The following is a 27,774-nucleotide window of genomic DNA, read 5'->3' on the forward strand; positions in this document are numbered from 1 at the left end:
GTTACTTAACGATGATAGCCCCTTGAATCTCTCAATCAATCAGAGAAGATTATTGCTGGCAGGCAAAAAACAAATGTCTTTAAGATGGCAACCACCTCACCCTCTCCCATTTAACCAATGGATACAGTTACTATTAGAATGTATAACATTAGGAACAGATCGAAAGTTACTGGGTGTGAGGGGTGGTCATGCAGTTTACTAGGCTACAGATGAAATAAGTTATGATGAATTTCACAGGGTGGTGAAAGAGCATGGTGGTGAGCTTGATGTTCCTTTCAATAAATATCATGGGTCTTGTTCTGGTGACATGATGATTGATGCTTGGCTGCCATTTGACAAATAAAAATGATTTGTCCATAATAATCTCATCCTGTAGTAGGCTATACCCGCACTTTATCTGCCAGCTGTTTGCTAGAGCACATGTCCCAATACCAGAGTTGGCACATTCGCTATTGAAATGCAATGGAAACCCATTTAACTTGTATTTTTTATTGGGTACATGGGAATTTAACCGCAAAAGTTATTTTTATGTGCACTATGTATTTACGCACAGACTTTTATCTGCAACAAGTCAATATGATGGAAACACAACTCTGATGGGAAAATGCGCCAGGGTTTCCTTTAGCTGGTAATTTCAGGCTTCTGGGCTGCAATAATTAATAATATTGTAGCGGACCAAATTGTCCAGGAGAGGCTGTCTGTCTATCAAAGCCTCCTCCCCGAATTCACGCTTCAGCACCATTCTCTCACTCCTTGCATGCACCTGCTGAGAGTGAGAGTGAGAGAGTGAGTGAGTGAGTGAGTGGAGTGAGTGAGAGATTATTATTAATATCATACAGTGGACGCTAAGCCTATATGCCTATGCATGCAATGCCCTGATACATTTAGCGCTCATATCTCTGACAGCTGAACCGTGAGGTGGACAATTCTTGTTTTAGGAAAGTAAATACCAATAAAAATAGGCTATAACGTTTAGCATATGTTACACATCGAAAAATAAGGAATAGTGTTTTTGTAATTGGTTAAAGGCTGTTAAGGACCTGTAAATGTGGCCTCGTTTATTGATGGCGCTGACTGCGCCAGGTCGGACCTAGATGCATTTAAATTATTTATTTAACTAGGCAAGTCAGTTAAGAACAAATTCTTATTTACAATGATGGCCTAACCCGGACAAACCCTCCCCTAACCAGGACGACGCTGGGCCAATTGTGCACGGCCCTATGGGACTCCCGATCACGACCAGACGTGATACAGCCCGGGATTGAAACAGGGTCTGTAGTGATGCCTCTAGCACTGAGATGCAGTGCCTTAGACCACTGCACCACTAGGGAGGCGTATGGGTGTCCCGTAAATTTCTCAAATTACTTTAAATTAAAATCTTCCCGGTCACGTTGTAGGCACCAAATTTTCCTAACAGAAACTCTGAAATGCGCATATTGTTTTATGCAGACTTTATATTTATATTCACATATAAATCTGTCGCCAATTGGATGGAAACCTAGCTATAGACACCTAAAGACTCTGGCAAGTGCGATAGTCCAGTGCCACTTTGATTATGCCTGCACATCATGGTTCACCAGCAGCCCCAAACATCTAAAGAATAAGCTACAGATCAGCCAAATGAAGCATTACATTTTTTTACTTAAACTCCCCCCTCATACTCATCTGGAGGTCGAGCATTTTTTTTGTCTGAATCTCTAATGTGTCTATCTATTGTGGCAAATCAGGGTGTTGGGTCAAGAAGTTTACACAGATCAGACACGGACAGAGTATGATTAGCTCGGTTTCAAGGGTGTTTATTAATAAAATAATCAAAAGAAAAGGTTAGGTCTCCCCCATGAGACCCTCTCCAGGATACCGTCTCCAACTACACGGAAGTTACCTTACTTCCCCCAGTCCTCTCCCATGTGCTGCCCTTCTGGCAGCTCTATGGGCCTTGCACAGCTGGTGAGCAATCCGCCCTTAATTACTCACCAGCTCCCAATCAGCACCCAATTAGTCCTGTCCGGAGAGCCCGTCGAGACCTGGCACGTCCAGCAGATGGAGCCACCGCCTGGTGATGTATACGCCATCTGTTACCAGGCCTCGACGAGTCTCCCCCTGGTGGCTGACCTGCTGTACACCCACCACCCCCCTTAGCTCTGTCGGGGAGGGGACGGTCATCAGTGCAACGTCTGTCTCCGTTCTCGATAGGGCATCCGGGTTTCCATGCTTCGCCCCTGACCTGTGCACAACAGAAAAAGAGAAGCGTTGCAGGGACAAGAAGCACCTGGTGACCCGATTGTTTGTGTCTTTTCCCCTGACCAGGGGAGCATGGTCAGTGACCAGGGTGAAGTGGGTACCTAACAGGTAATACTTGAGAGAGTGTCTAGAGCCCACTTCACCGCCAGACACTCTTTCTCAACAATTGAGTATTTTTTTTCTCTCTGTATCAGCTTTCGGCTGATGTACATGATGGGGTGCTCCTCCCCATCGTGTATCTGGGACAGAACGGCCCCTAGTCCCGTATCACATGCATCCGTCTGTGGGTGAAAAACGGAGGTCCGGATCTGCTTGATCTGTAGGAGGGCACACAACTCTTTCATGAGGCGGGACATAAACTCTGTACCTTGGTCTGTCAGGATCTCGTTTGGGATGCCCACCCGGCTAAAGAGGTGGAATAGCTCCCGGGCGATTCCCTTGGATACCGCCGCCCGTATGGGGAATGGCCTCGGGATACTGGGTGGCATAGTCTACTATTACCAAGATGTACCTGTGTCCTCATGCAGTCTTTACCAGGGGTCCCACTATGTCCATGGCGATGCGTTCAAAGGGCACCCCGATGATCGGCAGGGGGACCAGAGGGTTTCGGAAGTGTGCTTTCGGGGCAGTGAGTTGACACTCCGGGCAGCTGCGACAGTAGTCTTCCACGGCCCTCCTCATCCCGGGCCAGTGGAACCGGGCGGCGACCCGTTCCCGGGTCTTCTCCATTCCCAGGGGCGCCCCAACAGGTGGGTGTGGGCCAGCTGAAGAACGGTTCCTACGTACCGTCGGGGCAGCAACAATACCTCTAAGTTCCCCCTGTTGGCGCAACACCTGATACAAAAGGTTATTCTTAATTTGGAAATAGGGGTATCGCCAGTCACTCACCCCCGGAAGTAGCTGTCCATCCACCGCTATCACTTGGGCATGCGGCAGCTTTCAAATTCGGATCCTCAGTTGGCCCCCAACGGGGTCTCGACTGGCCCCTCAAAATCGAGAAGGGGGAGGCTGGGCTCCTCCTCCAGTGGTTCCCCTGTAAATGAGAATCAAAATGGCAGAACCATCCAATGATTGGATTTATAAATAAATTATCTGGGCCCCCGAAAGGACTGATTTCTATAATGTAGAAACAACTTTTGGAAAGCTCATATTCTGAGCTAGCCATTCAAAAAGTATAGTCCAACGCAGATCTAATTGAATCTGAACAACCCTTTAACTGGAACAGAATATGGAAAAATATGACCTTGGCATCCCGTAATCCGAACCATCAATTTATACATGTTAAGTTTGTTCTCCCCCCAGGGGGTTCAGGTTCCGGCTCCCCCTCCGACTCCGGACCCGTAGAGTCAGGTGGGTTAACCGGTGGCATCCTGGCCGCACAGGCGGGGGGTGTCCCCGCTCTCTTCTTCGGCCGGCTCGTATCTTTTTCCCCCAACTCGTGCCCCCATAGGACCACGAACAGTGGACAATCCCGTCCCACAAGGATAGGTACCGGCAGCTCTGGTACTGCACCCACCATCATCTGGCAGCTCCCTTGTGGTGTCACGATGTTGGTCCATACAGCGGGATACCGCTTTGTGTCACCGTGAACACAGGAAATGGACATCTACCTACCCCGTTCGGTCTCCTGGTTCAGCAGGCTCATGGTTACGAGCGTAACCATGCTTCCGGAGTCTAATAGGGCTTCCGTGTCGTGTCCGTCAACCTTCACCGGGACCATGGGTGCCGTTGATTCACGGTGCGCCCAACAGGAGGTGACATAGTTCACAGCATGACCCACCTGGCCTCCGGTGCTAGCTGATGGCATCGACTCCTCTCGAGCAGGGTAATTCCAGGCAATGTGCCACCGGGCGCAACACACTCAAAACACCTCCGTTGGTCTCCATCTACCTGGGGTCGTCGGTGGCGGGTCGGCCCTTCCCCAGCCGTCTCTCCATGGGTTTGCGGTCCCTTGGCCCTGCCGACTGTCAGGGTACACCGCGGTGGGGTTGTCCTTCCGTCCCCTCGCACAGGTCGCTGACTCGTCCCGGCTCCCCCTCAGTAGGGCCTGAGTGTTCTGATGCGTCTCCACTGCTTCCAGGAGGCCCTCCAAGGTCTGGGGCACGCATAGGCTCGCTGCCCTCTTCATGTCATGGGGTAGCGCCCATACGAAGCGATCCAGGACCATTTTGTCGCGGAGGGAGAGGGTGGATACGTCGGTTAGGAGCCATGCCCTGGTGACGCGCAGAAGGTCGCTCATCTGGACTCGGGGGGATGCTTCGGGTACAAACCTCCAGTCATGGAACCGTTGAGCCCGATGGGCCAGGTTGTACCCGTAGCGGCTGAGTATCTCCCGTTTGAGTCTGTCGCAGTTAGCCGAGTGTTCGTCGTTCAGGTCCCAATACGCCTTTTGGGCATTCCAAGAGAGGAATGGGGCCAGCAGACTTGCCCACTTCGGCCTTGGCTATCCTTCCCATAGCGCTGTCCGTTCAAACGTACAGAGGTGTTTCAATGTCATCGTCTTCCGTTAGCTTGATTAAAAACTGGTTGGGATGGGATGCAGGAGACGCTCCTTCCTCCTTGCAGCTTCCTGACTTCCTCCACGAGGCGGACGTTTTGTAGTCGCTGTTTGTTCCTGAACCGCCTGTTGTGCTTGTTGGGCCCGGACGAACTGAGCTATCAACTCGTCCATGCTGATGCTGGGTAAACGTCAACCCTGATCTGACCACGTTATCAAAGTGCCCGTATTCTCCACCACTTGTGGCAGATCGGGGGGTTGGGTCAAGACGTTTACACAGATCAGACACGGACAGAGTATGATTAGCTCGGTTTCAAGGGTGTTTATTAATAAAATAATCAAAAGAAAAGGTTAGGTCTCCCCCATGAGACCCTCTCCAGGATACCGTCTCCAACTACATGGAAGTTACCTTACTTCCCCCAGTCCTCTCCCATGTGCTGCCCTTCTGGCAGCTCTATGGGCCTTGCACAGCTGGTGAGCAATCCGCCCTTAATTACTCACCAGCTCCCAATCAGCACCCAATTAGTCCTGTCCGGAGAGCCCGTCGAGACCTGGCACATCCAGCAGATAGAGCCACCGCCTCGTGATGTATACTCCATCTGTTACCAGGCCTCGACGAGTCTCCCCCTGGTGGTTGACCTGCTGTACGCCACACTATGTAATTGCATATGTCGATAAAGTCGATATCCACATTTATAAACACAGGGTCGCTACAGTTGTTATTTGTGGTCGTAAACATTATTTTGAGTTAATTCTATGAGGGGGGAGGGTGTGTCATTAATTTTACAGTACAAGGGGAGGGTCATATGAAAATATTTTTACGTTGGTGAGGGAGGTAGATGGGGACTGACGGGGGAAAATGAGTTGGGGTTATCTTTGTATGCGTTTCTTTGATAGTTTTTTTGACCTGCAATGCCCCCTCTGAAAAACAATGGTAACATTATTTGTAAAAAATTTTTTTACAAAAAATAAAGGATTCCAGCTTGAAATGGGGTAGGGACTGCTATAACACGACACCTGTCTCACGTCCACACTCTGTTTAAAAGTTTGAGAATCAATCGTCTATTCCGTCACAGTCTGGTGGTTATGAGTTTCTCAGAAACATAAACACTTCTCAATTTCCCAACTCCCACACAGTATTGCAGTTCATATGTTCTATCACTAATTACCCATTGAAGAGAAGGGGCAGCTGTATCGTGAGGCCTTGGCAGCATTTACTGTCGAACAGCACAGAGAGTTAATGAGGTGGCTAATGATGAAACAATATGGCCTCAATATAGGCAACACAGATTCTCACTGGATTTGACCTCCCTTGGACAGAGACGCACAAACTGGATTTACAAGATTACACAGGTCATGGGAAAATGTTATGAAAGTGAGACTTCATAAAGAAAGAGCACCGGAATTACCTAACATTTAAATCATTCCTCAGATCACATCTAGGAAAAAGGCAAGAACCTTTTATCAGAAGCCAGTGTTATAGTAACGTGTTGTGTATGATTAACAGATATCTAACTATGAAGGGTTCTGATCTTGAAGAATAGGCCTACACTGTATTCTACTGTATGGACAGTTGAGTGTGATTGGTAACCATGGGGCCTCGCTTCAGGGCCCACCGATGAAATATACCATTGATGACAGAAGGACATGCTACACATGACAACCTATCCAGGATACAGAGATAGTCATGGTCAAACGAAGCAAAGATTGCGTTCTTATCTCATATTTCTAACTGGTTGTGTGCATACTCATCAGTCATGTCTCAGGCCATGTAGTATGCTGTATTTTTGTCCTCCTGTTGAATTGCAAATGTCCTAACCTTTAGCTGGCAAGCCTGAAACTCCAATCTGTATTCACAAGAAGGCAATATGTTCAATGATAGCACTATGATCACTGACAGAAGTAGGCTTGCACCCTAAGGCAATGATTTAATAATATCACAGAGCATCTCTCAGAGATATAATTGCTGCTTGTTTTGATGTAGTACCACCCACTGCTGTGGATAGAATGAAGATTACTCACACAAATAAGCACTGTTTTTCAGCACCTAGGCCACAGCATGTTAAAGCTGCAGTATGTAACTTTTTGGGTGACGACCAAATTCATATAGAAATGTGAGTTATAGATCTGTCATTCTCATTGAAAGCAAGTCTAAGAAGCTGTAGATATGTTCTATGTGCGCTATTTCTATGCTTCCTGTTCGTAAGTTTTGTTTTTGCATCTTTTACTTTCAGTTTGGTAAACCAGCTTCAAACAGCTGAAAATACAATACACTATATTTGCTTGTTTTGTCACAAACTGAAATTAGGCAAACTATTACAATTTTAGTAACCAGGAAATGGCGGATCGATTTATGCATAGTGCAGCTTTAAGTGGAATGTATAAGATGAATGGCACTGAAGCTCTTTTTTTCCAGAATGAGTCACAGACTGTTGTTTTGAAGTCAAATGAAATCCCAAGTTCAAGAAACATTGGGAAATGGCAGCACTCCCCAATTATTTATTTTTTAGATGACAAAAAGACGTCACCTCATTTCACCTTTTTATTTTCAGCCGGGCAGGCTAACGCGTTTCGGCAGTTATGCCTTCATCAGAGCATCATTGTTGTTTTGAAGTGTTTCAATATAAGACAGTGCTGTCAAAGTCCTTCCTCCCACAACTACTCTTGGCAAAACATCCATTCACTGTATAAAAATAGAACTAGAATAAAATAGAACAAAAAGTTGTGCAAACAAGATGTTGAGCAAACTTAAAATTACAAGGCAACTAGCTGCAATAGGATTTCTAGTTTGCCCAACATACATTCTCAAATGTAATTGTATGTTCACTCAATTTAGAATTAGGTTGAGTGGACATACAATTCAACTTGAAAATGTAGTCTACCTTATTTGCATATTTCCCTGTGTGCCTCCAAATTAATCTCTTTATGCCAATACATTACATATCTCATAAGGCCTTTCTTTGAGGGCCTAGTTTCACCCTTACACAGTAATCGGAAACTTCTGGTTTACAGGCCACATCAAGCCTTCAAGTCACATATTGCTGGTTTGCAAAGTGACGTGTAATTCCTATTGGAATCCAGCCAGAGTGAGGATATCTAACAATTTGCACTTTTAATCACCTGCAACCAGCATTCAGAATGACTGCTGGGTAAATGTAATGAGATTACCTAAATCATCTAAACTGGAACAGCCATCTCAGTAGCGGGTGCAATAAATCCAACTACTAACAGATTGGATTAATTTAGAAAAATATATGTTATTTACCTTTGTGTAGCATAAGATTAATCAAACAATCAATGTGTACATGCAAAAACATAAGTATTGAAACAAACAATCAACCTGGAATAGAGCATGCTGGGAAATTCTAATGATGGGCGTGGTTTTGGGTGGTTTTGAGCAAACATGAATTTGTAATTTTACTCAACAAGCTTTTTCAAAAGTGCACCTCACACACAGAACAACGTTGAGCAAATTAAAATCTAGTGTTGAGCAAACTAGAAATCGTATTGCAGCTGGTTGCCTTGATATTTTAAGTTGAATTGACTATAATGCTATTTTGAAGTCCATTCAACTCACAGAATAACGCTGATTAAGCAATTGGTTACGTTTTTTTTTACAGTGTCCATAGTGTGTGTCTGTATGCAAGCACAACACCAGTAGTAAATATGGCCTGTATAATGTGAAAACATAAGGGGGACTCTGCATTGACATGTAAATGTTTGCAGCTGAGTAAATACTCCACCAATTATAGCCAATCAGTGGAGGAGCCAGTCAATTGCAGAGGGAGAAAAAAGTGAAAAAAAGGGACCCTAAGTGCATTGATCTTAATTTAAACCCAGCTGGTGCTTTGGAGCTACTCTCAGCCCAGGTAAGAATGCCACAGCTTGCAGAACCTAAGCCGGGTTACAGCAACTCCCTATTGTCTACAAGGAGAATAAACTTAACTCAGGTCATTCCAGGCCCCACAATCACGGCCATTTAGTTATGGAAGTCTTCTGACAGAGAAGAAAGAAAGGGGGCCTGTGGAAAATGTGACCGTTTGGCTGAGGGGCTGAATGGAAATCCAGAGACAATATTTTGGGCCAATCCAAGGAAAGCAACCGGATCAGGATTCAGACAGTGCTGGCCACTCTCAGGGGTAGGTGTGTGTGTGGACCAGTAGTCCCGACAAGAATAGTAAACAAACAAATATGTACCAACTAGGGACATTTTGTCAGTCCCCGCAAGGAAAAATGCTATTTCTAAGGGGGTTTATGGATAAGGTTAGAATTAGTGTCAGGGTTCAAATTAGGGTTAAGTTTAGGGGTTAAAGGTTTAGGAGTTAAGGGTTAAGGTTAGGTTTTAGAGTTAGGGTTAAGGCAAATAGGATTTTGAATGGGAATCAATTGTGTGTCCCCACAAGGTTAGTTAAACAAGACTGTGTGTGTGTGTGTGTGTGTGTGTGTAACCAACCTTCACTTTCTTCAAGCAAATACAAAAGCTGGCCTGGACAGCTGTGGTTGTGGACAGTAAAAAACCCTCTCCTCGCACCACCCCAAAACAGCACTGGCACTTCTTCAGCACATTCTTGATGGGTTTTCTCCTGCCAAAAGCCAAGGCAGAAGTATTCAAAATGTTGAATGGTTTTAATATAGGATAAACCTTATCCTTGGCAGATAAAGCACTGATGAAATCATGGTGAAAGTATGAGAGCCTGTCTGAAGGCCTCCTCATACCGGGTAGAGCACTGAGGAGCCATGCTTGTCCAGGAGAGGCAGAGGGTTTAGGTGGCTCTTTGTCAGGATGAAAGATACAGTTGAAGTCGGAAGTTTACATACACCTTAGACAAATATATTTAAACTCAGTTTTTCACAATTCCTGACATTTAATCCTAGTAAAAATTCCCTGTTTTAGGTCAGTTAGAATCACCACTATTTTAAGAATGTGAAATGTCAGAATAATAGTAGAGTGATTTATCTCAGCTTTTATTTCTTTCATCACATTCCCAGTGGGTCAGACATTTACATACACTCAATTAGTATTTGGTAGCATTGCCTTTAAATTGTTTAACTTGGTTCAAACGTTTCGGGTAGCCTTCCACAATAAATTGGGTGAATTATGGCCCATTCCTCCTGACAGAGCTGGTGTAACTGACTCAGATTTGTAGGCCTCGTTGCTCACACACGCTTTTTCAGTTCTGCCCCCACATTTTCTATAGGATTGAGGTCAGGGCTTTGTGATGGCCACTCCAATACCTTGACTTCGTTGTCTTTAAGCCATTTTGCCACAGCTTTGGAAGTATGCTTGGGGTCATTGTCCATTTGGAAGACCCATTTGCGACCAAGCTTTAACTTCCTGACTGATGTCTTGAGATGTTGCTTCAATATATCCACATAATTTTCCTTCCTCATGATGTCATTATTTTGTGAAGTGCACCAGTCCCTCCTGCAGCAATGCACCCCCACAGCATGATGCTGCCACCCCCATGCTTCACGGTTGGGATGGTGTTCTTTGGCTTGTAAGCACCCCCCTTTTTCCTCCAAACATAACATTTTACATTTACATTTTAGTGATTTAGCAGACGCTGTTATCCAGAGCGACTTACAGTTAGTGAGTGCATACATTTTCTTCTGTTCTTCATCAACACAATTTACCAAAACAAGGCCGCTTCTAGTCACCTTGATTGAATCCACCTTTCCTACTGCTTTCTTCACAGTCCTTGATATTACAAATGGATTTCCTAAATCAATCTCCTTGTCCAAAAAATACAGCCCAATAAGAAATGCATTATTGGACCGGTCCTTCTCTTCTACTACAACTTCCGCTCATTATGTTCCGTTCTTTGATTTCACTATTTTCAATTTATTATCACACAATTAACTTACCACACTTTCTGATTCAAGCACAGTCGCCTTTTCCTCTTCCGCCCAACAATGGTCATTATGGCCAAACAGTTCTATTTGTTTCATCAGACCAGAACACATTTCTCCACAAGGTACGATCATTGTCCCCATGTGCAGTCGCAAACCGTAGTCTGGCTTTTTTATGGTGGGTTTGGAGCAGTGGCTTCTTCCTTGCTGAGCGGCCTTTCAGGTTATGTCGATATAGGACTTGTTTTACTGTGAATATATATAATTTTGTACCTGTTTCCTCCAGCATCTTCACAAGGTCCTTTGCTGTTGTTCTGGGATTGATTTGCACTTTTCGCACCAAAGTACATTCACCTCTAGGAGACAGAACGCGTCTCCTTCCTGAGCGGTATGACGGCTGCGTGGTCCCATGGTGTTTATACTTGCATACCTTTGTTTGTACAGATAAATGTGGTACCTTAAGGCGTTTGGAAATTGCTCCCAAGGATGAACCAGACTTGTGGAGGTCTACAAATCTTTTTTCTGAAGTCTTGGCTGATTTCTTTTGATTTTCCCATGATGTAAAGCAAAGAGGCACTGAGTTTGAAGGTAGGCCTTGAAATACATCCACAGGTACACCTCCAATTGACTCAAATGATGTCAATTAGCCTATCAGAAGCTTCTAAAGCCATTACATCATTTTCTGGCATTTTCCAAGCTGTTTCAAGTCACAGTCAATTTAGTGTATGTAAACTTCTGACCCACTGAAATTGTGATACAGTGAATTATAAGTGAAATAATCTGTCTGTAAACAATTGTTAGAAAAATTACTTGTGTCATGCACAAAGTAGATGTCCTAACAGACTTGCCAAAACTATAGTTTGTTAACAAGAAATGTGTGGAGTGGTTGAAAAACGAGTTTTAATGACTCCAACCTAAGTGTATGTAAACTTCGGACTTCAACTGTAGCACTGAAAGGAACAGGTATACCATTTGGGGTCCTTGTATTCGGGAGTGAATCAGGAAGATCAACTATGCCTCTATAAGAAAGAAAGAGATTTAGAGGGAGTCAATGACAATCACAAAATGCAGACCATTCCTATTCTTAAGAACAGTAGTCTTGAAACCACATCTTTGAAACTCAAAAACATGAAATAATATTTTGACAGATAACAATAATTAACTTGTCAATTATGAAATGACACCAAGTTAATTCAATGAGTTCTGTATTTTGGTATTTTTGTCATCATGTCACATATAGAGCAGCTCTTGCATATGTACAGTTCTAATCTCTCTAGGAATGCTTATCAGGCACATTGACATTGAAAAATAGAATAGATTATTCTAAGCAGCATTTTAAGTTTGTTAAACATACAATTTCATTTTTAAAGATAAAATATCTACAAGTGCTTCTTGTTACAAAAATACATATTGTTCATTGCAGCACAGGGACGTTTGAAGGATTATTCGGTCTAAACATTTACTTTGCTAACATTTAAAACCACTACAGCTGGGTTTTTAGGGAAAATAAGAGATACCATTTCAAACAGGAAAAAGCATGTGTGAAACAGGAAAGTACACAAGAATGCTAAGCATACTCTTAGAAAAAAAAGGTGCCATCTAGAACCTAAAAGGGTTCTTCGGCTGTCCCCATAGGAGAACCCTTTGAAGAATAATTTTTTATTCCTGGTAGAATTATTTTGGTTCCAGGTAGAACCCTTTTGGGTTCCATGGAACCCAAAAGGGTTTACCTGAAACAAAAAAGGGTTCTCCTATGGCGACAGACGAAGAACCCTTTTGGAACCCAATTTTCTAAGAGTGTAGGCTTCAACTGCAAGTTTTACTTGTGGAAATTTGTAAAGACTAGTACTTTTCGGCGCTGCCAGAAATGGGTTTCCAATCTGTCCATTGAGTGGTTCTCCCAAATAACTGCAAATGAACATACTATTGGCAGAGATCTACTATATGGAAAGTCCTAATACAGTGGCAAATTGTTTCCTACCAAGATGACTTCAGTACCCTCAACATTTGTCTATGTACATTTCGGTTGAACGCATTCAGTTGTCCCCACAACATTTGTCTATGTAAGGATTATAATATCTCTGTCAAACGTGAACAGATAAAATACAACCACTGCTGTCTCTGCTTTTATTCTTTGGCGTTTCGAGGAGAGAGAAAAAGATAAATGGTATTTGAAGGGGAAAAAGCATTTAAAGCATTTGTCTAATGATCCACCATTAGAAACAAACGGCGAAGGGTTATGGCGGGACCCTATCACGCCAGTCTGGACAGTTTTTATAGGGCAGTGATAATACATGAATGTTAAGCCATCCAGTAGGACATATAGTATAGTAGTAAACGGTCTAAACAAATCTCCACTATGTACAAGTCAACCATAATGCCCAATACGTTTTACAAACAGACAGCTATACATTTCAGACAGTGTAGGCGATACTCTGCTTATTCTAACCTTCTTCCAGCAAATCTAGTCTTACAATACTCGTATTGCATTATATGTAGTAATAACATCAAAATGGGAATGGAAGAATATAGCTCATTTTTAGATAGGGATATGGTAGGTACAGTGGGGGAAAAAAGTATTTAGTCAGCCACCAATTGTGCAAGTTCTCCCACTTAAAAAGATGAGAGAGGCCTGTAATTTTCATCATAGGTACACGTCAACTATGACAGACAAATTGAGAAAAAAAAATCCAGAAAATCACATTGTAGGATTTTTAATGAATTTATTTGCAAATTATGGTGGAAAATAAGTATTTGGTCACCTACAAACAAGCAAGATTTCTGGCTCTCACAGACCTGTAACTTCTTCTTTAAGAGGCTCCTCTGTCCTCCACTCGTTACCTGTATTAATGGCACCTGTTTGAACTTGTTATCAGTATGAAAGACACCTGTCCACAACCTCAAACAGTCACACTCCAAACTCCACTATGGCCAAGACCAAAGAGCTGTCAAAGGACTCCAGAAACAAAATTGTAGACCTGCACCAGGCTGGGAAGACTGAATCTGCAATAGGTAAGCAGCTTGGTTTGAAGAAATCAACTGTGGGAGCAATTATTAGGAAATGGAAGACATACAAGACCACTGATAATCTCCCTCGATCTGGGGCTCCACGCAAGATCTCACCCCGTGGGGTCAAAATGATCACAAGAACGGTGAGCAAAAATCCCAGAACCACACGGGGGGACCTAGTGAATGACCTGCAGAGAGCTGGGACCAAAGTAACAAAGCCTACCATCAGTAACACACTACGCCGCCAGGGACTCAAATCCTGCAGTGCGAGACGTGTCCCCCTGCTTAAGCCAGTACATGTCCAGGCCCGTCTGAAGTTTGCTAGAGTGCATTTGGATGATCCAGAAGAGGATTGGGAGAATGTCATATGGTCAGATGAAACCAAAATAGAACTTTTTGGTAAAAACTCAACTCGTCGTGTTTGGAGGACAAAGAATGCTGAGTTGCATCCAAAGAACACCATACCTACTGTGAAGCATGGGGGTGGAAACATCATGCTTTGGGGCTGTTTTTCTGCAAAGGGACCAGGACGACTGATCCGTGTAAAGGAAAGAATGAATGGGGCCATGTATCGTGAGATTTTGAGTGAAAACCTCCTTCCATCAGCAAGGGCATTGAAGATGAAACGTGGCTGGGTCTTTCAGCATGACAATGATCCCAAACACACCGCCCGGGCAACGAAGGAGTGGCTTCGTAAGAAGCATTTCAAGGTCCTGGAGTGGCCTAGCCAGTCTCCAGATCTCAACCCCATAGAAAATCTTTGGAGGGAGTTGAAAGTCCGTGTTGCCCAGCGACAGCCCCAAAACATCACTGCTCTAGAGGAGATCTGCATGGAGAAATGGGCCAAAATACCAGCAACAGTGTGTGAAAACCTTGTGAAGACTTACAGAAAACGTTTGACCTGTGTCATTGCCAACAAAGGGTATATAACAAAGTATTGAGAAACTTTTGTTATTGACCAAACACTTATTTTCCACCATAATTTGCAAATAAATTCATTAAAAATCCTACAATGTGATTTTCTGGAAAAAAAAATCTCATTTTGTCTGTCATAGTTGACGTGTACCTATGATGAAAATTACAGGCCTCTCTCATCTTTTTAAGTGGGAGAACTTGCACAATTGGTGGCTGACTAAATACTTTTTCCCCCCACTGTAGCCATAGCTTCCTTGTACTTGTATATGGGCGATTCTACAGAAGTGGTGCAAATTGAAGCCCCACCCCAAAATAACTATAAAAAAAAATATTTTATGTCTCCAAACTTAGGACATTTATTTACATCATGATATGTTCTAATTCAATCCAAGGCAATAACAAACATATTGTTGAATTAATAGTGTACTAAGTCATTGTTTATACACCGATTTCTATAGAGAGGTGGCTGTCCCAAACCCTGACTCCTAAACTTCATGTTTGAAAAGAAAGCATTTTTTTACACTACTATTTCAATAGAACATCTTGAGTTGTTCTATTATTACATTGAAAGATACTGATCTAATTAGTACTATTGTTTAATTTAAAACATATTTTTCAACAAAATGCTGTCCCACCTTTTGATGTCACTACCGAAACACACACATTTAAAGACTGTAGAATGAATGTGCCTTAAACCACAACCCTACAAATATCACCAGGTGATGGGATTGCACCCCTCTCCAGCATGGCCACATGATGAGTAGACAGTCTACAAACATTTTAGAGAAAATTAGTGAGCAAGTTGGTAAATCTTCATATATTTTTAAGTTGTGTGACTACCGAACATCTAGTATATCACGAAATATGTAAACGTACGGTTCTGGGATGTACATCTGCCCAAATGAAAGATAGCCAGCTATATGTCAAAATATTCCAAACCGAAACGGTCACAACCGAAACAATTGACACCATAGAGATATATAGAAGTCTCATCTTTGTATCTGTGCCATCATAGCGTCTGTGACAGCACGCACAGCACCATTGAGGCTATCTCCATTTAAAAGTTGCATGCGCCGTGCTCTACCAACTGAGGAAGAGAGGACCACCATGTGGGTAGTGGACAAGTGTACACTTCAGGAAAAAGTATAGAGCATTGAGATGCATAGCCAGCATGGGGGCTCCAACCCTCCAAGAGCCCTACACTGACATCTATTTGGCCAAAACATAGACACCTTTAATGTGCTATACTGTACTGTATCCTACTGTACTGTACTGTACTCAAATGTATCCTACTTGAGTTTCTTACAATTTAAGAAAGGGCTCATGAACTCTTGATCTAGTGGTCTTGGTCAAGACCACTCAAAACCACATAAATTCAGAGTTATATCCATCTAGTGTCCTCCATTTATCTCTATGACACTTGACACCGAAACCGTTATTTTGCCAAAATAAAGATAGGTAAAGTGATCATTTAAACATCTAAAAACATCATTCATTAAATGCATAAGTAATTCAGTCATTCAACAAGTTTCGGATTCATACAATCAACATTGAACATTTTACAGCGAACAATAGAGATTATATTTCTCTAAATAAAATGTAAAGGTTTTGAAAATCAGGTTAAAAATCAAGTTTTTGAATTTTGTTAATTTGGTATGCAAATAAATAAATAAAAATGCATCTGTAATACGTTAATCAAAATGATCACTACTGTGCATGGTTCTTTCTTTATTGCAACTTTTTCACTATGTTTCGGTAGTGACATATTTAGTCGGGTGGTAAGGAATTCAGGTCAAATATTCAATACAAACAAAGTGTGTGAGTAGCATATACAGTATGTCTACATGAGATATGTTGGAAGACATGTTTGCTGAAAGTTTGGGAAAAATAGGATACAAATGTGATTATTTTTTTTTTACCCTCGATTTGCACCTCTTCTGTAGAATGACCCATATAGGCTGTAACATGGGGCTTTTCACTCCACTGGGCTATTTGATGTGAAGAGCAGTTTGGATTTTGCACTGCACTGAAAGAGAGACATGTGGGGAAAGGCACTACCATAGTTAAAGCGGCAATCAGCAGTAGAAACAATAACAAAGATTTTCCCCGTCCCTGTTTCGGTAAAAGCTGAGGGATGGGGCTGGAGAAATGTAACCACTCTAAAAAAAATTGACAGAGCTATGGATGCAAGGACTGACCGTCCATGATATTAAAATGATAGTTTTAACCATGTTTTTAGGCTATACTGTGGTTGTTTACATTTACTTTGTTTACAAACATTAGAGTAAAACAAGTTTCTATTTTGGGTTCTGATGGGGTACGACATTTGAATTAAGCTCATGAGGCATATATAAGTTATATTCTTCAAGAATCAATGGGTACATACTGTTAATTTATAAGTCCAAAAATGGATGTAGCAACTGCTGATTGCCCCTTTAATTATTAAAAACAGAAGTAAGGGAAAGTCCAGCATAGATAAGAGATAGGGGGAAATATTATGGTCCGTTTGCCAGTGTACACCTTTGTCTTGGAATATCTTTCTTGTGTTGCGTAACAGTGGACTACTAGTAAATTCACTTTGTATTATTCCAAACACTTTCAAGTGCTGTGGACCAACGGCACTTCTTCACTCCTCAGTCAATTACATTTTGGTACGTATCCAAGCATTAATACGTCATGATATGCAGGCATGTTCTTAAAACCCTTGTTGCGTTTTAGAAACAATGAAACGCAGACCGTGAAACTGGAAGATAAGATACAAGAACAGAATGAGATTAGAGGCAAAAATGGACTACTGCATGCAGGTGATAAGAAGATGGGGTCCTTGTCTCTTGTGCCAGGCACATCCATTCATTGTGTAGTCTGTCAATGGGCTGTTAGTGCAGGAGTAGTCCCACGTCTCCCTCCGTCAACCAAAGTCTATCCGTGGCCGATATTCTAGTACCATTGGGTAGGCCTGAAAGAGAGAGATGACATTGGTCACCCTTGGACAGAATCCACTACAATAGAGACAATAATGAGAGAATTAGGTATGTAGATGTTATAACATTGTAAGAATACCATATATACACAGTAGGCTTGCAGGGGGACTTGCTACCTAGAACACAAAAACAACACAATCTGATGTGCTGCTTCATCTCTACGGATTGTAACTTCGTAGCCAGGATATGTTGCAGGGGGAGGAAAGGTACGAGAGCAGAGCAGAGGGAACGTGATGAGGAGAGAAGAGTCTGATGCCAAAGCAGGTGACAGTGAAAGACACACTCCACAGACACATCACATCAAGGTGGTCTATTTTTAGAAAGGCAGGCAGTCATACAGCAGCGGTAGGCAGGAGACACTTATGTACAATCCCAAAGGGAAGGGAAATTAGTCGGCCCACACTGACCCAGTTCCTGGTCATTTGGTCCAGGGGAGGAGAGGAATTCATTCTAGGCACAGAGCTATCACCTATTCTGCACAGTGGGACAATCTGCCCCGGATGCCAAATTTGGTCATGTGAGATCAGTAATATTGTCATCTGATTTTTGGGGGGTTCAACGTTGATCTCTACATTACATATGGTTCTTATAAGCTAGAGGGCTTTACTCCTGCCTTCCTTGGATTCTGTTCTTGGAATCAGAACATTCTGCCTAAGGACTGAGGAGTGAAGACAAGGGTATTTTAAGCTTGCCAGAACCTGTCTTTAACGCAAGCCTAAATTAGCAAAGTATCATTCAAAACAGGGAAATCAATTGAACAATTAAAACTGTACAGTTTACGTGGCCTTAGGGGTGTTGTATGTTGTAACTAAACCAGGGCCAAACCAGGGCCAAACCAGGGCCTAGTGCTGAGCAATTAACCGAAATGTTGGTAATTTTATTTAACAGATTGTCCCACTTTAACGGTTCAATTATTTGAATTCCATTTTGTTCTATTTTTTCCTGTGAGCTCAATGCACAGTTTATCTAGAGAGAAATCAGATCAAGCCCGAACTGTGCGATGTAGTAGGCAGTTGTAGTTTCCAACAGGCCAATATTCTACATAGTTTAGAGCAGAAAACTTGGTAATTAACTACAATGACCATAATCCATTGCGTGCCTACTTGTCCGGTCTGTGTGTGGCAGACAGAGAGGGAGAGAAGAGACAGAAGAAGAACGCGCAATCGAGAGGATAGAGAGCAGTTGTTTCGCGAAGTATCTCTACCTGAAAATACATGATCTAAGTGATTGATAGTTAGTATACAGCAGTATGCCTTTACTTTGAAGAACTACTAAAATATTGATTTTCTCAGACAGCATAGGCAGCAGCTCAATAGAGATGATGAATTGGAATGAAATAATGTCATCAAATAAAACAAATGTAATATAAACAACATCAATATTTTTATTAAAGTAAATGTGAATTAATTATGGTTAATAATCACTACCATCATGGGACTTTTATTAATTGTTTTATTCTGTGTTGTGCAGGCCGTCATTGTAAATAAGAATTTGTTCTTAACTGACTTGCCTAGTTAAATAAAGGTTAAATAAAATGTTAAATAAAAAAAATTGCATTCTACCCACATAATGCATAGTGCATTTCTTGTTGAAAGAAATGATCGAAACCGAAAACCGTGATTATTTTTGGAATAATCGAACTTAAAACGAACCGACCTCAAAAAGCACTACTCGCTCAGCACTATTAAAAGACACCTCTATTGAGCCAGTGGTGATAAACTGGCAGTGGAAGGGGAGAGTGTCAGGCGATGAGCCCAGGAACAGGCACCCTGTTGGGGCAGCTGTCAGGGGCCTTCACTGCTTTCCTCACCTATCTCCCTGGACCAATACAGCGATTCATGACCTGACCCCGTGCTGCCGGAGCCCAGACCAGCCCATCTAAAAGTGACAATCATCAGCAATGGAATGAGCAGCCAAGGCGCCCGGCTAGCAGAAATGCTTATGAGGTCAAGCTGAAGTGTGTTAGTTAGTTAACCTAGCACACTTTGCAGAGGACTTGGGGCGCTTGGTTAAGTTTACGCATGGTTGACTGAAGTTCAGGTCAAGACATAGCGACCACAACATAGGCCTATCTTTTGTGAGGTGACCAAGAGGAAAGTGGGTTCATTTTGGATTCATTGAGGAAGAGAAGCAGCCATATCTCAACTGTGTTTTGCCATGACCTATCAATACCATACTAGCTTTGCAAATGTCTCCAATAGTGTATAGTACCATTACATACACACTGTGAACCAACAACTTAATTCACCATACTACTTCACAGCTTTTATTCTTTCTCGGACAACGTATCCAGACATGCTTTGATGCGAACCTATAGTGCCAGACTCATCTTACAGCTGTCCTGTAATAAGCTCTAGTAACCGTGTCACTGCTACTTCCTGTTTGCTGTACCAGTTGACACAGTAGAGTGACGGTGGGATTTCAGACGGCTAACCGGCTAACCGGCTAATCGGCTAACCGGCTAACCGGCTTAAAGCCAAGCAAGCAGTGACTGTCATGGAGACTATTAAGACTGCAGCACCGTCATTCAGCGCCCCCAGCTTATCCCCTGGCGAGAAAGGTACGGGGCTTAGCATCTTTCTAAATGAGGGGAACGGGGGGGGGGGGGGGGGCATTGACGTCATTGGGGGCTTACTTACGGTTTCACCGCGAAGTCTCCATCGCGTCATGTAGATGAACTCCATGGTGTGGTCTTTTCCCATGATCTCCCCGTTGCATAGGACGTCTAGCTGTGAGGGAGGGGACACAGAGGCTGGTGACTAAGAGGTAGACTACTATGGGACGACAGTCAGAGTACAGGCTGCTAGAGAAGAAGACTAGAGTTCGACATATCTCCCTTTCTCATACCGGTCAGACAAAAGGACAAGGACTCACATATCTCTTAATGGAGAGAATGTGGCAGACATTGTACATAGAGAAAGCTGGGAAACATTTTATCATAGCTTTTATTAATAATCCATTAGAAATGTGTATGAATGCTTTTAAATGCCTAGAAATGTTTATACATGCTGGAAGGGAAATCTATCAATGGTACATTCACTACTTCTAAATAGTTAGTGAATGTGTTCCTGTGTGTATTGCATCTCTAATATCTTAGTGCTCTGGAGTCCCACACTCTTAGAAAAAAAGGTTCCAAAAGGGTTCTTCCACTGTCCCCAAAGGAGAACCATTTTTGGTTCCAGGTAGAACTCTTTTGGGTTCCATGTAGAACCCTCTGCGGAAAGGGTTCTACATGGAACTCAAAAGAGTTCTACCTGAAACCAAAAATGTTCTACCTGGAACCAAAAAGGGTTATTCAAAGAAGAAGAACCCTTTTAGGTTTTAGATAGCATTTTTTTTCTAAGAGTGCAGCGAGAGTAAGTACAGCCTCGGTGCAGCAGGGGGCCTGCTAACAAGGCCAGCCCTTTCCCCCACAACACTAAACACACAGGAGAGACTGCTAACAAGGCCAGCCCTTTCCCCCACAACACTAAACACACAGGAGAGACTGCTAACAAGGCCAGCCCTTTCCCCCACAACACTAAACACACAGGAGAGACTGCTAACAAGGCCAGCCCTTTCCCCCACAACACTAAACACACAGGAGAGACTGCTAACAAGGCCAGCCCTTTCCCCCACAACACTAAACACACAGGAGAGACTGCTAACAAGGCCAGCCCTTTCCCCCACAACACTAAACACACAGGAGAGACTGCTAACAAGGCCAGCCCTTTCCCCCACAACACTAAACACACAGGAGAGACTGCTAACAAGGCCAGCCCTTTCCCCCACAACACTAAACACACAGGAGAGACTGCTAACAAGGCCAGCCCTTTCCCCCACAACACTAAACACACAGGAGAGACTGCTAACAAGGCCAGCCCTTTCCCCCACAACACTAAACACACAGGAGAGACTGCTAACAAGGCCAGCCCTTTCCCCCACAACACTAAACACACAGGAGAGACTGCTAACAAGGCCAGCCCTTTCCCCCACAACACTAAACACACAGGAGAGACTGCTAACAAGGCCAGCCCTTTCCCCCACAACACTAAACACACAGGAGAGACTGCTAACAAGGCCAGCCCTTTCCCCCACAACACTAAACACACAGGAGAGACTGCTAACAAGGCCAGCCCTTTCCCCCACAACACTAAACACACAGGAGAGACTGCTAACAAGGCCAGCCCTTTCCCCCACAACACTAAACACACAGGAGAGACTGCTAACAAGGCCAGCCCTTTCCCCCACAACACTAAACACACAGGAGAGACTGCTAACAAGGCCAGCCCTTTCCCCCACAACACTAAACACACAGGAGAGACTGCTAACAAGGCCAGCCCTTTCCCCCACAACACTAAACACACAGGAGAGACTGCTAACAAGGCCAGCCCTTTCCCCCACAACACTAAACACACAGGAGAGACTGCTAACAAGGCCAGCCCTTTCCCCCACAACACTAAACACACAGGAGAGACTGCTAACAAGGCCAGCCCTTTTCCCCACAACACTAAACACACAGGAGAGACTGCTAACAAGGCCAGCCCTTTCCCCCACAACACTAAACACACAGGAGAGACTGCTAACAAGGCCAGCCCTTTCCCCCACAACACTAAACACACAGGAGAGACTGCAGGGACAGCTGCTGTATGTGAGGTCCACACAATGCTGACATAAAGGGACAAATATTCAATAGTATATATGGGCTTAATATCTGTCATACAGTAGATACATACGAAAGGGTATAGAGCACGTACAAAAGCTTAGTTGGTTACCTCATAAGAACTTGGAAGCTTTAACTTCAAGCTGAGAAACTTCTTGATTGTTCCGACTGTCACTCGAGTCGAGCAGCGTATAAATTTCTTCATTAAGCCCTAGAGTGGAGGTTCAGAAGATGATTTTAATGATTCAGGCACATCTCCCAATTTATTCAGAATTATGTGAATCAATACGTTTCAAAGAGCCATTTTCTGGTTTAAAAAATATATTTTTCATGAATGCATAATTAAGTTCAATTAGTGCATTTAATACTAATAGCAACCTTTTGGCACAGAGAAACTGATTCTAAATTTTACCTTAATATGAAACCATTATGATCCTCCTCTCCTCTCCTCTCCTCTCTCCTCTCTCCACATATTCACTGTTCTGCCTTCCAATTATTGACAGAAACACATACAGTGCATTCGGAAAGTATTCAGACCCCTTGACTTTTCCCACATTTTGTTACATTACAGCCGTATTCTATAATGGATTAAATGTTTTTTTTCTCTCGTCAATCTACACACAATACCCCATAATGACAAAGCAAAAAATAAACTTAAATATCACATTCACATAAGTATTCAGACCCTTTACTCAGTACTTTGTTGAAGCACTTTTGGCAGCGAATACAGCCTCGAGTCTTCTTGGGTATGACGCTACAAGCTTGGCACAACTGTATTTGGGAGTTTCTCCCATTCTTCTCTGCAGATCCTCTCAAGCTCTGTCAGGTTGGATGGGGAGCGTCGCTGCACAGCTATTAGATCAGGTTCAAGTCCGGGCTCTGGCTGGGCCAGTCAAGGACATTCAGAGACTTGTCCCGAAGCCACTCCTGCATTGTCTTGACTGTGTGCTTAGGGTTGTTGTCCTGTTGGAAGGTGAACCTTTGCCCTAGTCTGAGGTCCTGAGTGCTCTGGAGCAGGTTTTCATCAAGGATCTCTCTGTACTTTGCTCTGTTCATCTTTCCCTAGATCCTGACTAGTCTCCCAGTCCCTGCCGCTGAAAAACATCCCCACACCATGATGCTGCCACCACCATGCTTCACTGTAGGGATGGTGCCAGGTTTCCTCCAGACGTGATGCTTGGCATTCAGGCCAAAGAGTTCAATCTTGCTTTCATCAGACCAGATAATTTTGTTTCTCATGGTCTGAGAGTCTTTAGCTGCCTTTTGGCAAACTCCAAGCGGGCTGGCATGTGCCTTATACTGAGGAGTGGCTTCCGTCTGGCCACTCTTCCATAAAGGCCTGATTGGTGGAGTGCTGCAGAGATGGTTGTCCTTCTGGAAGGTTCTCCCATCTCCAAAGAGGAACTCTGGAGCTCTGTCAGAGTGACCATCGGGTTCTTGGTCACCTCCCTGACCAAGGCCCTTCCTCCCCAGATTGCTCAGTTTGGCTGGAAGAGTCTTGGTGGTTCCAAACTTCTTCCATTTAAGAATGATGGAGGCCACTGTGTTCTTGTGGACCTTCAATGCTGCAGACATTTTTTGGTACCCTTGCAAGATCTCTGCCTCGACACAATCCTGTCTCGGAGCTCTACGGTCAATTCCTTCGATCTCATGGCTAGGTTTTTGATCAACTGTGGGACCTTTATATAGACAGGTGTGTGCCTTTTCCAAATCATGTCCAATCAATTGAATTCACCACAGGTGGACTCCAATCAAGTTGTAGAAACATCTGAAGGATGATCAATGGAAACAGGATGCACCTGAGCTCAATTTCGAGTCTCACAGCAAAAGGTCTGAATACGTATGTAAATAAGGTATTTCTGTTTTTATTTGTAATACACTTGCAAAAAAATCTAAAAACCTGTTTTGGCTTTGTCATTATGGGGTATTGTGTGTAGATTGATGAGGAAATTTATGAAATCCATTTTAGAATAAGGGTGTAATGTAACAAAATGTGGAAAAAGTCAATGCACTGAATGTTATAATGAGGGACACTATATTAACGAAAACAATTAGTGGTGGGCTGGATTAACACTTGCTGTTAGATGAGTGTCTGGCTGACTGACCAGCTTTCAATGACAGCCCAAGAAATAAAGGAAAACCACACATGAAAAAATCACGTGAAAGAAACATGTGGTTTTCAGACACGTGAATGTGTGTGAACAAATCAGAATGATTATTTTTATTTTTCACAAGTCAGACACGTGGTTTTCGGACACGTGTGAAATGTCACATGTACACATCTTTACATGTGGTTTCCCTTGTGGACATTTTTTTCCCCCATGTTTCCGCATGTACATTTTTTTACATGTAAAATTTTTACACCATTTCCAGCTACATCTGGTCTCCCATACAGGGACCGACCCTACTTATCTTCAGAAGCAAACCAGCAGTGGGATGCAGGGTGCTATGTTGCTGGAATACATGTGCTAAAACTTGCAACTGGAAAAAAGGTAGCGAAAGCAAAGGCCAGCGTAACATGACCAAAGATAGGGAAGATTTCAGGACAAAGGGAGGCGTTTTATTTAATCACATTATCATTAAAAAAGATATACAGTGAGGGAAAAAAGTATTTGATGCCCTGCTGATTTTGTACGTTTGCCCACTGACAAAGACAGATCAGTCTATAATTTTAATGGTAGGTTTATTTGAATAGTGAGAGACAGAATAACATCAAAAAAATCCAGAAAAACGCATGTCAAAAATGTTATCAATTGATTTGCATTTTAATGAGGGAAATAAGTATTTGACCCCTCTGCAAAACATGACTTAGTACTTGGTGGCAAAACCCTTGTTGGCAATCACAGAGGTCAGACGTTTCTTGTAGTTGGCCACCAGGTTTGCACACATCTCAGGAGGGATTTTGTCCCACTCCTCTTTGTAGATCTTCTCCAAGTCATTAAGGTTTCGAGGCTGACGTTAGGCAACTCGAACCTTCCGCTCCCTCCACAGATTTTCTATGGGATTAAGGTCTGGAGACTGGCTAGGCCACTCCAGGACCTTAATGTGCTTCTTCTTGAGCCACTCCTTTGTTGCCTTGGCCGTGTGTTTTGGGTCATTGTCATGCTGGAATACCCATCCACGACCCATTTTCAATGCTCTGGCTGAGGGAAGGAGGTTCTCACCCAAGACATGACGGTACATGGCCCCGTCCATCGTCCCTTTGATGCGGTGATGTTGTCCTGTCCCCTTAGCAGAAAAACACCCCCAAAGCATAACGTTTCCACCTCCATGTTTGATGGTGGGGATGGTGTTCTTGGGGTCATAGGCAGCATTCCTCCTCCTCTAAACACGGCGAGTTGAGTTGATGGCAAAGAGCTCGATTTTGGTCTCATCTGACCACAACACTTTCACCCAGTTCTCCTCTGAATCATTCAGATGTTCATTGGCAAACTTCAGACGGGCCTGTATATGTGCTTTCTTGAGCAGGGGGACCTTGCGGGCGCTGCAGGATTTCAGTCCTTCACGGCGTAGTGTGTTACCAATTGTTTTCTTGGTGACTATGGTCCCAGCTGCCTTGAGATCAATGACAAGATCCTCCCGTGTAGTTCTGGGCTGATTCCTCACTGTTCTCATGATCATTGCAACTCCACGAGGTGAGATATTGCATGGAGCCCCAGGCTGAGAGAGATTGAGAGTTCTTTTGTGTTTCTTCCATTTGCGAATAATCGCTCCAACTGTTGTCACCTTCTCACCTTGCTGCTTGGCGATGGTCTTGTAGCCCATTCCAGCCTTGTGTAGGTCTACAATCTTGTCCTTGACATCCTTGGAGAGCTCTTTGGTCTTGGCCATGGTGGAGAGTTTGGAATCTGATTGATTGATTGCTTCTGTGGACAGGTGTCTTTTATACAGGTAACAAGCTGAGATTAGGAGCACTCCCTTTAAGAGTGTGCTCCTAATCTCAGCTCGTTACCTGTATAACAGACAACTGGGAGCCAGAAATCTTTCTGATTGAGAGGGGGTCAAATACTTATTTCCCTCATAAAAAAATGCAAATCAATTTATAACATTTTTGACATGTGTTTTTCTGGATTTTTGTTGTTGTTATTCTGTCTCTCACTGTTCAAATAAACCTACCATTAAAATTATAGACTGATAATTTCTTTGCCAGTCGGCAAACGTACAAAATCAGCAGGGGATCAAATACCTTTTTCCCTCACTGTATATATAGAAAAATGTTTTGGGCATTCATTTACAATTGTTTTCATTTTTTTCGCATTTCAAAATGATTTCCTTGCAATATTTTGTTTTGCTATCAATACTTTTGGGTTTATATTTTGCTTTCAATATCATTATTTTTGTTTGCTATACAAATATTTTTTTTCCTTGATATTATTGCCACAAAAGTAAGTCACTCACTAGAGGATTGCACCATATAATAACACTATTACACTATTACTCCCTGCCACAGTTTTAGTGAAAAGCTGAGGGATGGGGCTGGAGAAATGAAACCACTCAAATCCATAGACTATGCTATGGATGTAAGGACTGACCATCCATGATATCAAAATGATAGTTTTAACCATGTTTTTAGGCTATACTGTGGTTGTTTACATTTACTTTGGTTACAAACATTAGAGCAAAACAAGTGTATATTTGGTGTTCTGATGGGGTACGACAGTTGAACTAAGCTCATGAGGCATTTATGCTTTGTATATTTAAGAATCAATGGGTTCATATCATTACTTTAGAAGTCCAAAAATGTATGTAGCGACTAAGGATTGCCCCTTTAACAGGCAGTTACCTTCATACAGCAGAACTATGTCGCCATTTGAACGTGATCCATTAACCTGCCCCCCAAAAAATGTATTCTGTCCACTGTTCCGTGAATGTCTCACAAAATCGTTCCCTTGTCCCGCATTTGGGCTGTTTAGATGTGGTCACCTGTTACAGATTTAGGGTTTTCCATTTATATTTCGAGGTAGCGCGTTAGCAGCTCGTTAGTAAGTACATGTTACAACAGTGCTGGCTTGCCCATCTTGTTAGTCGGAAGGTGTTTCACCTCTGCTAGCCCAGGTAGTATTTAAGAGTGGCTGGCCCAGTGCTCCAGCGGTTCTTGAGAGAGTGGGAATGAGAGATGTTGGAAGTGCTTGACCGCGGATTAGCTCTTCCTCTTTGAGTGTGATAAAAACAAATACTTTTATCTTGTGTTCTCCCCTTAGGTTTGCTCCACTTGCTTTTATCTCCATATTCTAAATTGGTGTGGGTTTTTATTTTGGTTTGCCTTTTCTGGGGCAAATTTAGTGGGCATTCTTTTAGGACCCAGACTCTTGTTGATAGTCAACTTTCAGTGGACAACCTCCATGAGTGTCTTTGAGAACCCCTACTAAAACCCACCTGTTTCTGTTTTGGTTGATTTTCTTTGTTAGTTCCCTTTGTTGTGAGCGACATTTTGAGTTTGTCTTTTGGGAACGTATCCGGTGGAAACACCATCTTTTCACATGAGGAGAATAACATTATTTCAACCCCACATGTGAATCTACACTTCCACATGTGAAAGTGAGTTTTTCACTGGCAAAGGTGGTGTTATCATGTCAACTCTAAATTGAATACAATAAATATGGTTTCACGTGGGAAATTTAAGCTCAATGTGAAACTGC

At 43.0% G+C, this 27,774-nt stretch overlaps 1 protein-coding gene and 1 long non-coding RNA gene across 5 annotated transcripts in view; both read right to left on the reverse strand.

Moving 5' to 3' along the window:
• Nucleotides 1-1,780: 1,780 nt before the first annotated feature.
• On the reverse strand, nucleotides 1,781-9,273 carry LOC311100111. The gene is made up of 2 exons (XR_014609798.1): nucleotides 9,192-9,273; nucleotides 1,781-3,274 (listed from the first exon to the last, which is right to left on the reverse strand). It is a non-coding gene; the product is annotated as an uncharacterized lncRNA (long non-coding RNA).
• A 6,954-nt stretch (nucleotides 9,274-16,227) lies between these two features.
• Nucleotides 16,228-27,774, reverse strand: part of LOC311135267 (polycomb group RING finger protein 5-B-like) — a 32,311-nt gene continuing 20,764 nt past the window's right edge. For 2 of the 4 annotated variants that reach the window (XM_084169215.1, XM_084169214.1), the window contains exons 7-9: nucleotides 22,248-22,346; nucleotides 20,133-20,222; nucleotides 16,228-17,468 (exon numbers count right to left, since the gene is read on the reverse strand). In XM_084169215.1, coding sequence (XP_084025341.1) covers nucleotides 17,421-17,468; nucleotides 20,133-20,222; nucleotides 22,248-22,346 — 237 coding nt within the window. In that variant the 3' untranslated portion in view covers nucleotides 16,228-17,420. Of the gene's footprint in view, nucleotides 17,469-20,132; nucleotides 20,223-22,247; nucleotides 22,347-26,484; nucleotides 27,608-27,774 lie in introns of those variants that run through there. The other 2 variants (XM_084169217.1, XM_084169216.1) reach the window with 2 other exon arrangements.

Source organism: Coregonus lavaretus (assembly GCF_964263955.1).
Source record: "Coregonus lavaretus genome assembly, chromosome: 1".
In the NCBI taxonomy this organism is placed as follows: domain Eukaryota; kingdom Metazoa; phylum Chordata; class Actinopteri; order Salmoniformes; family Salmonidae; genus Coregonus; species Coregonus lavaretus.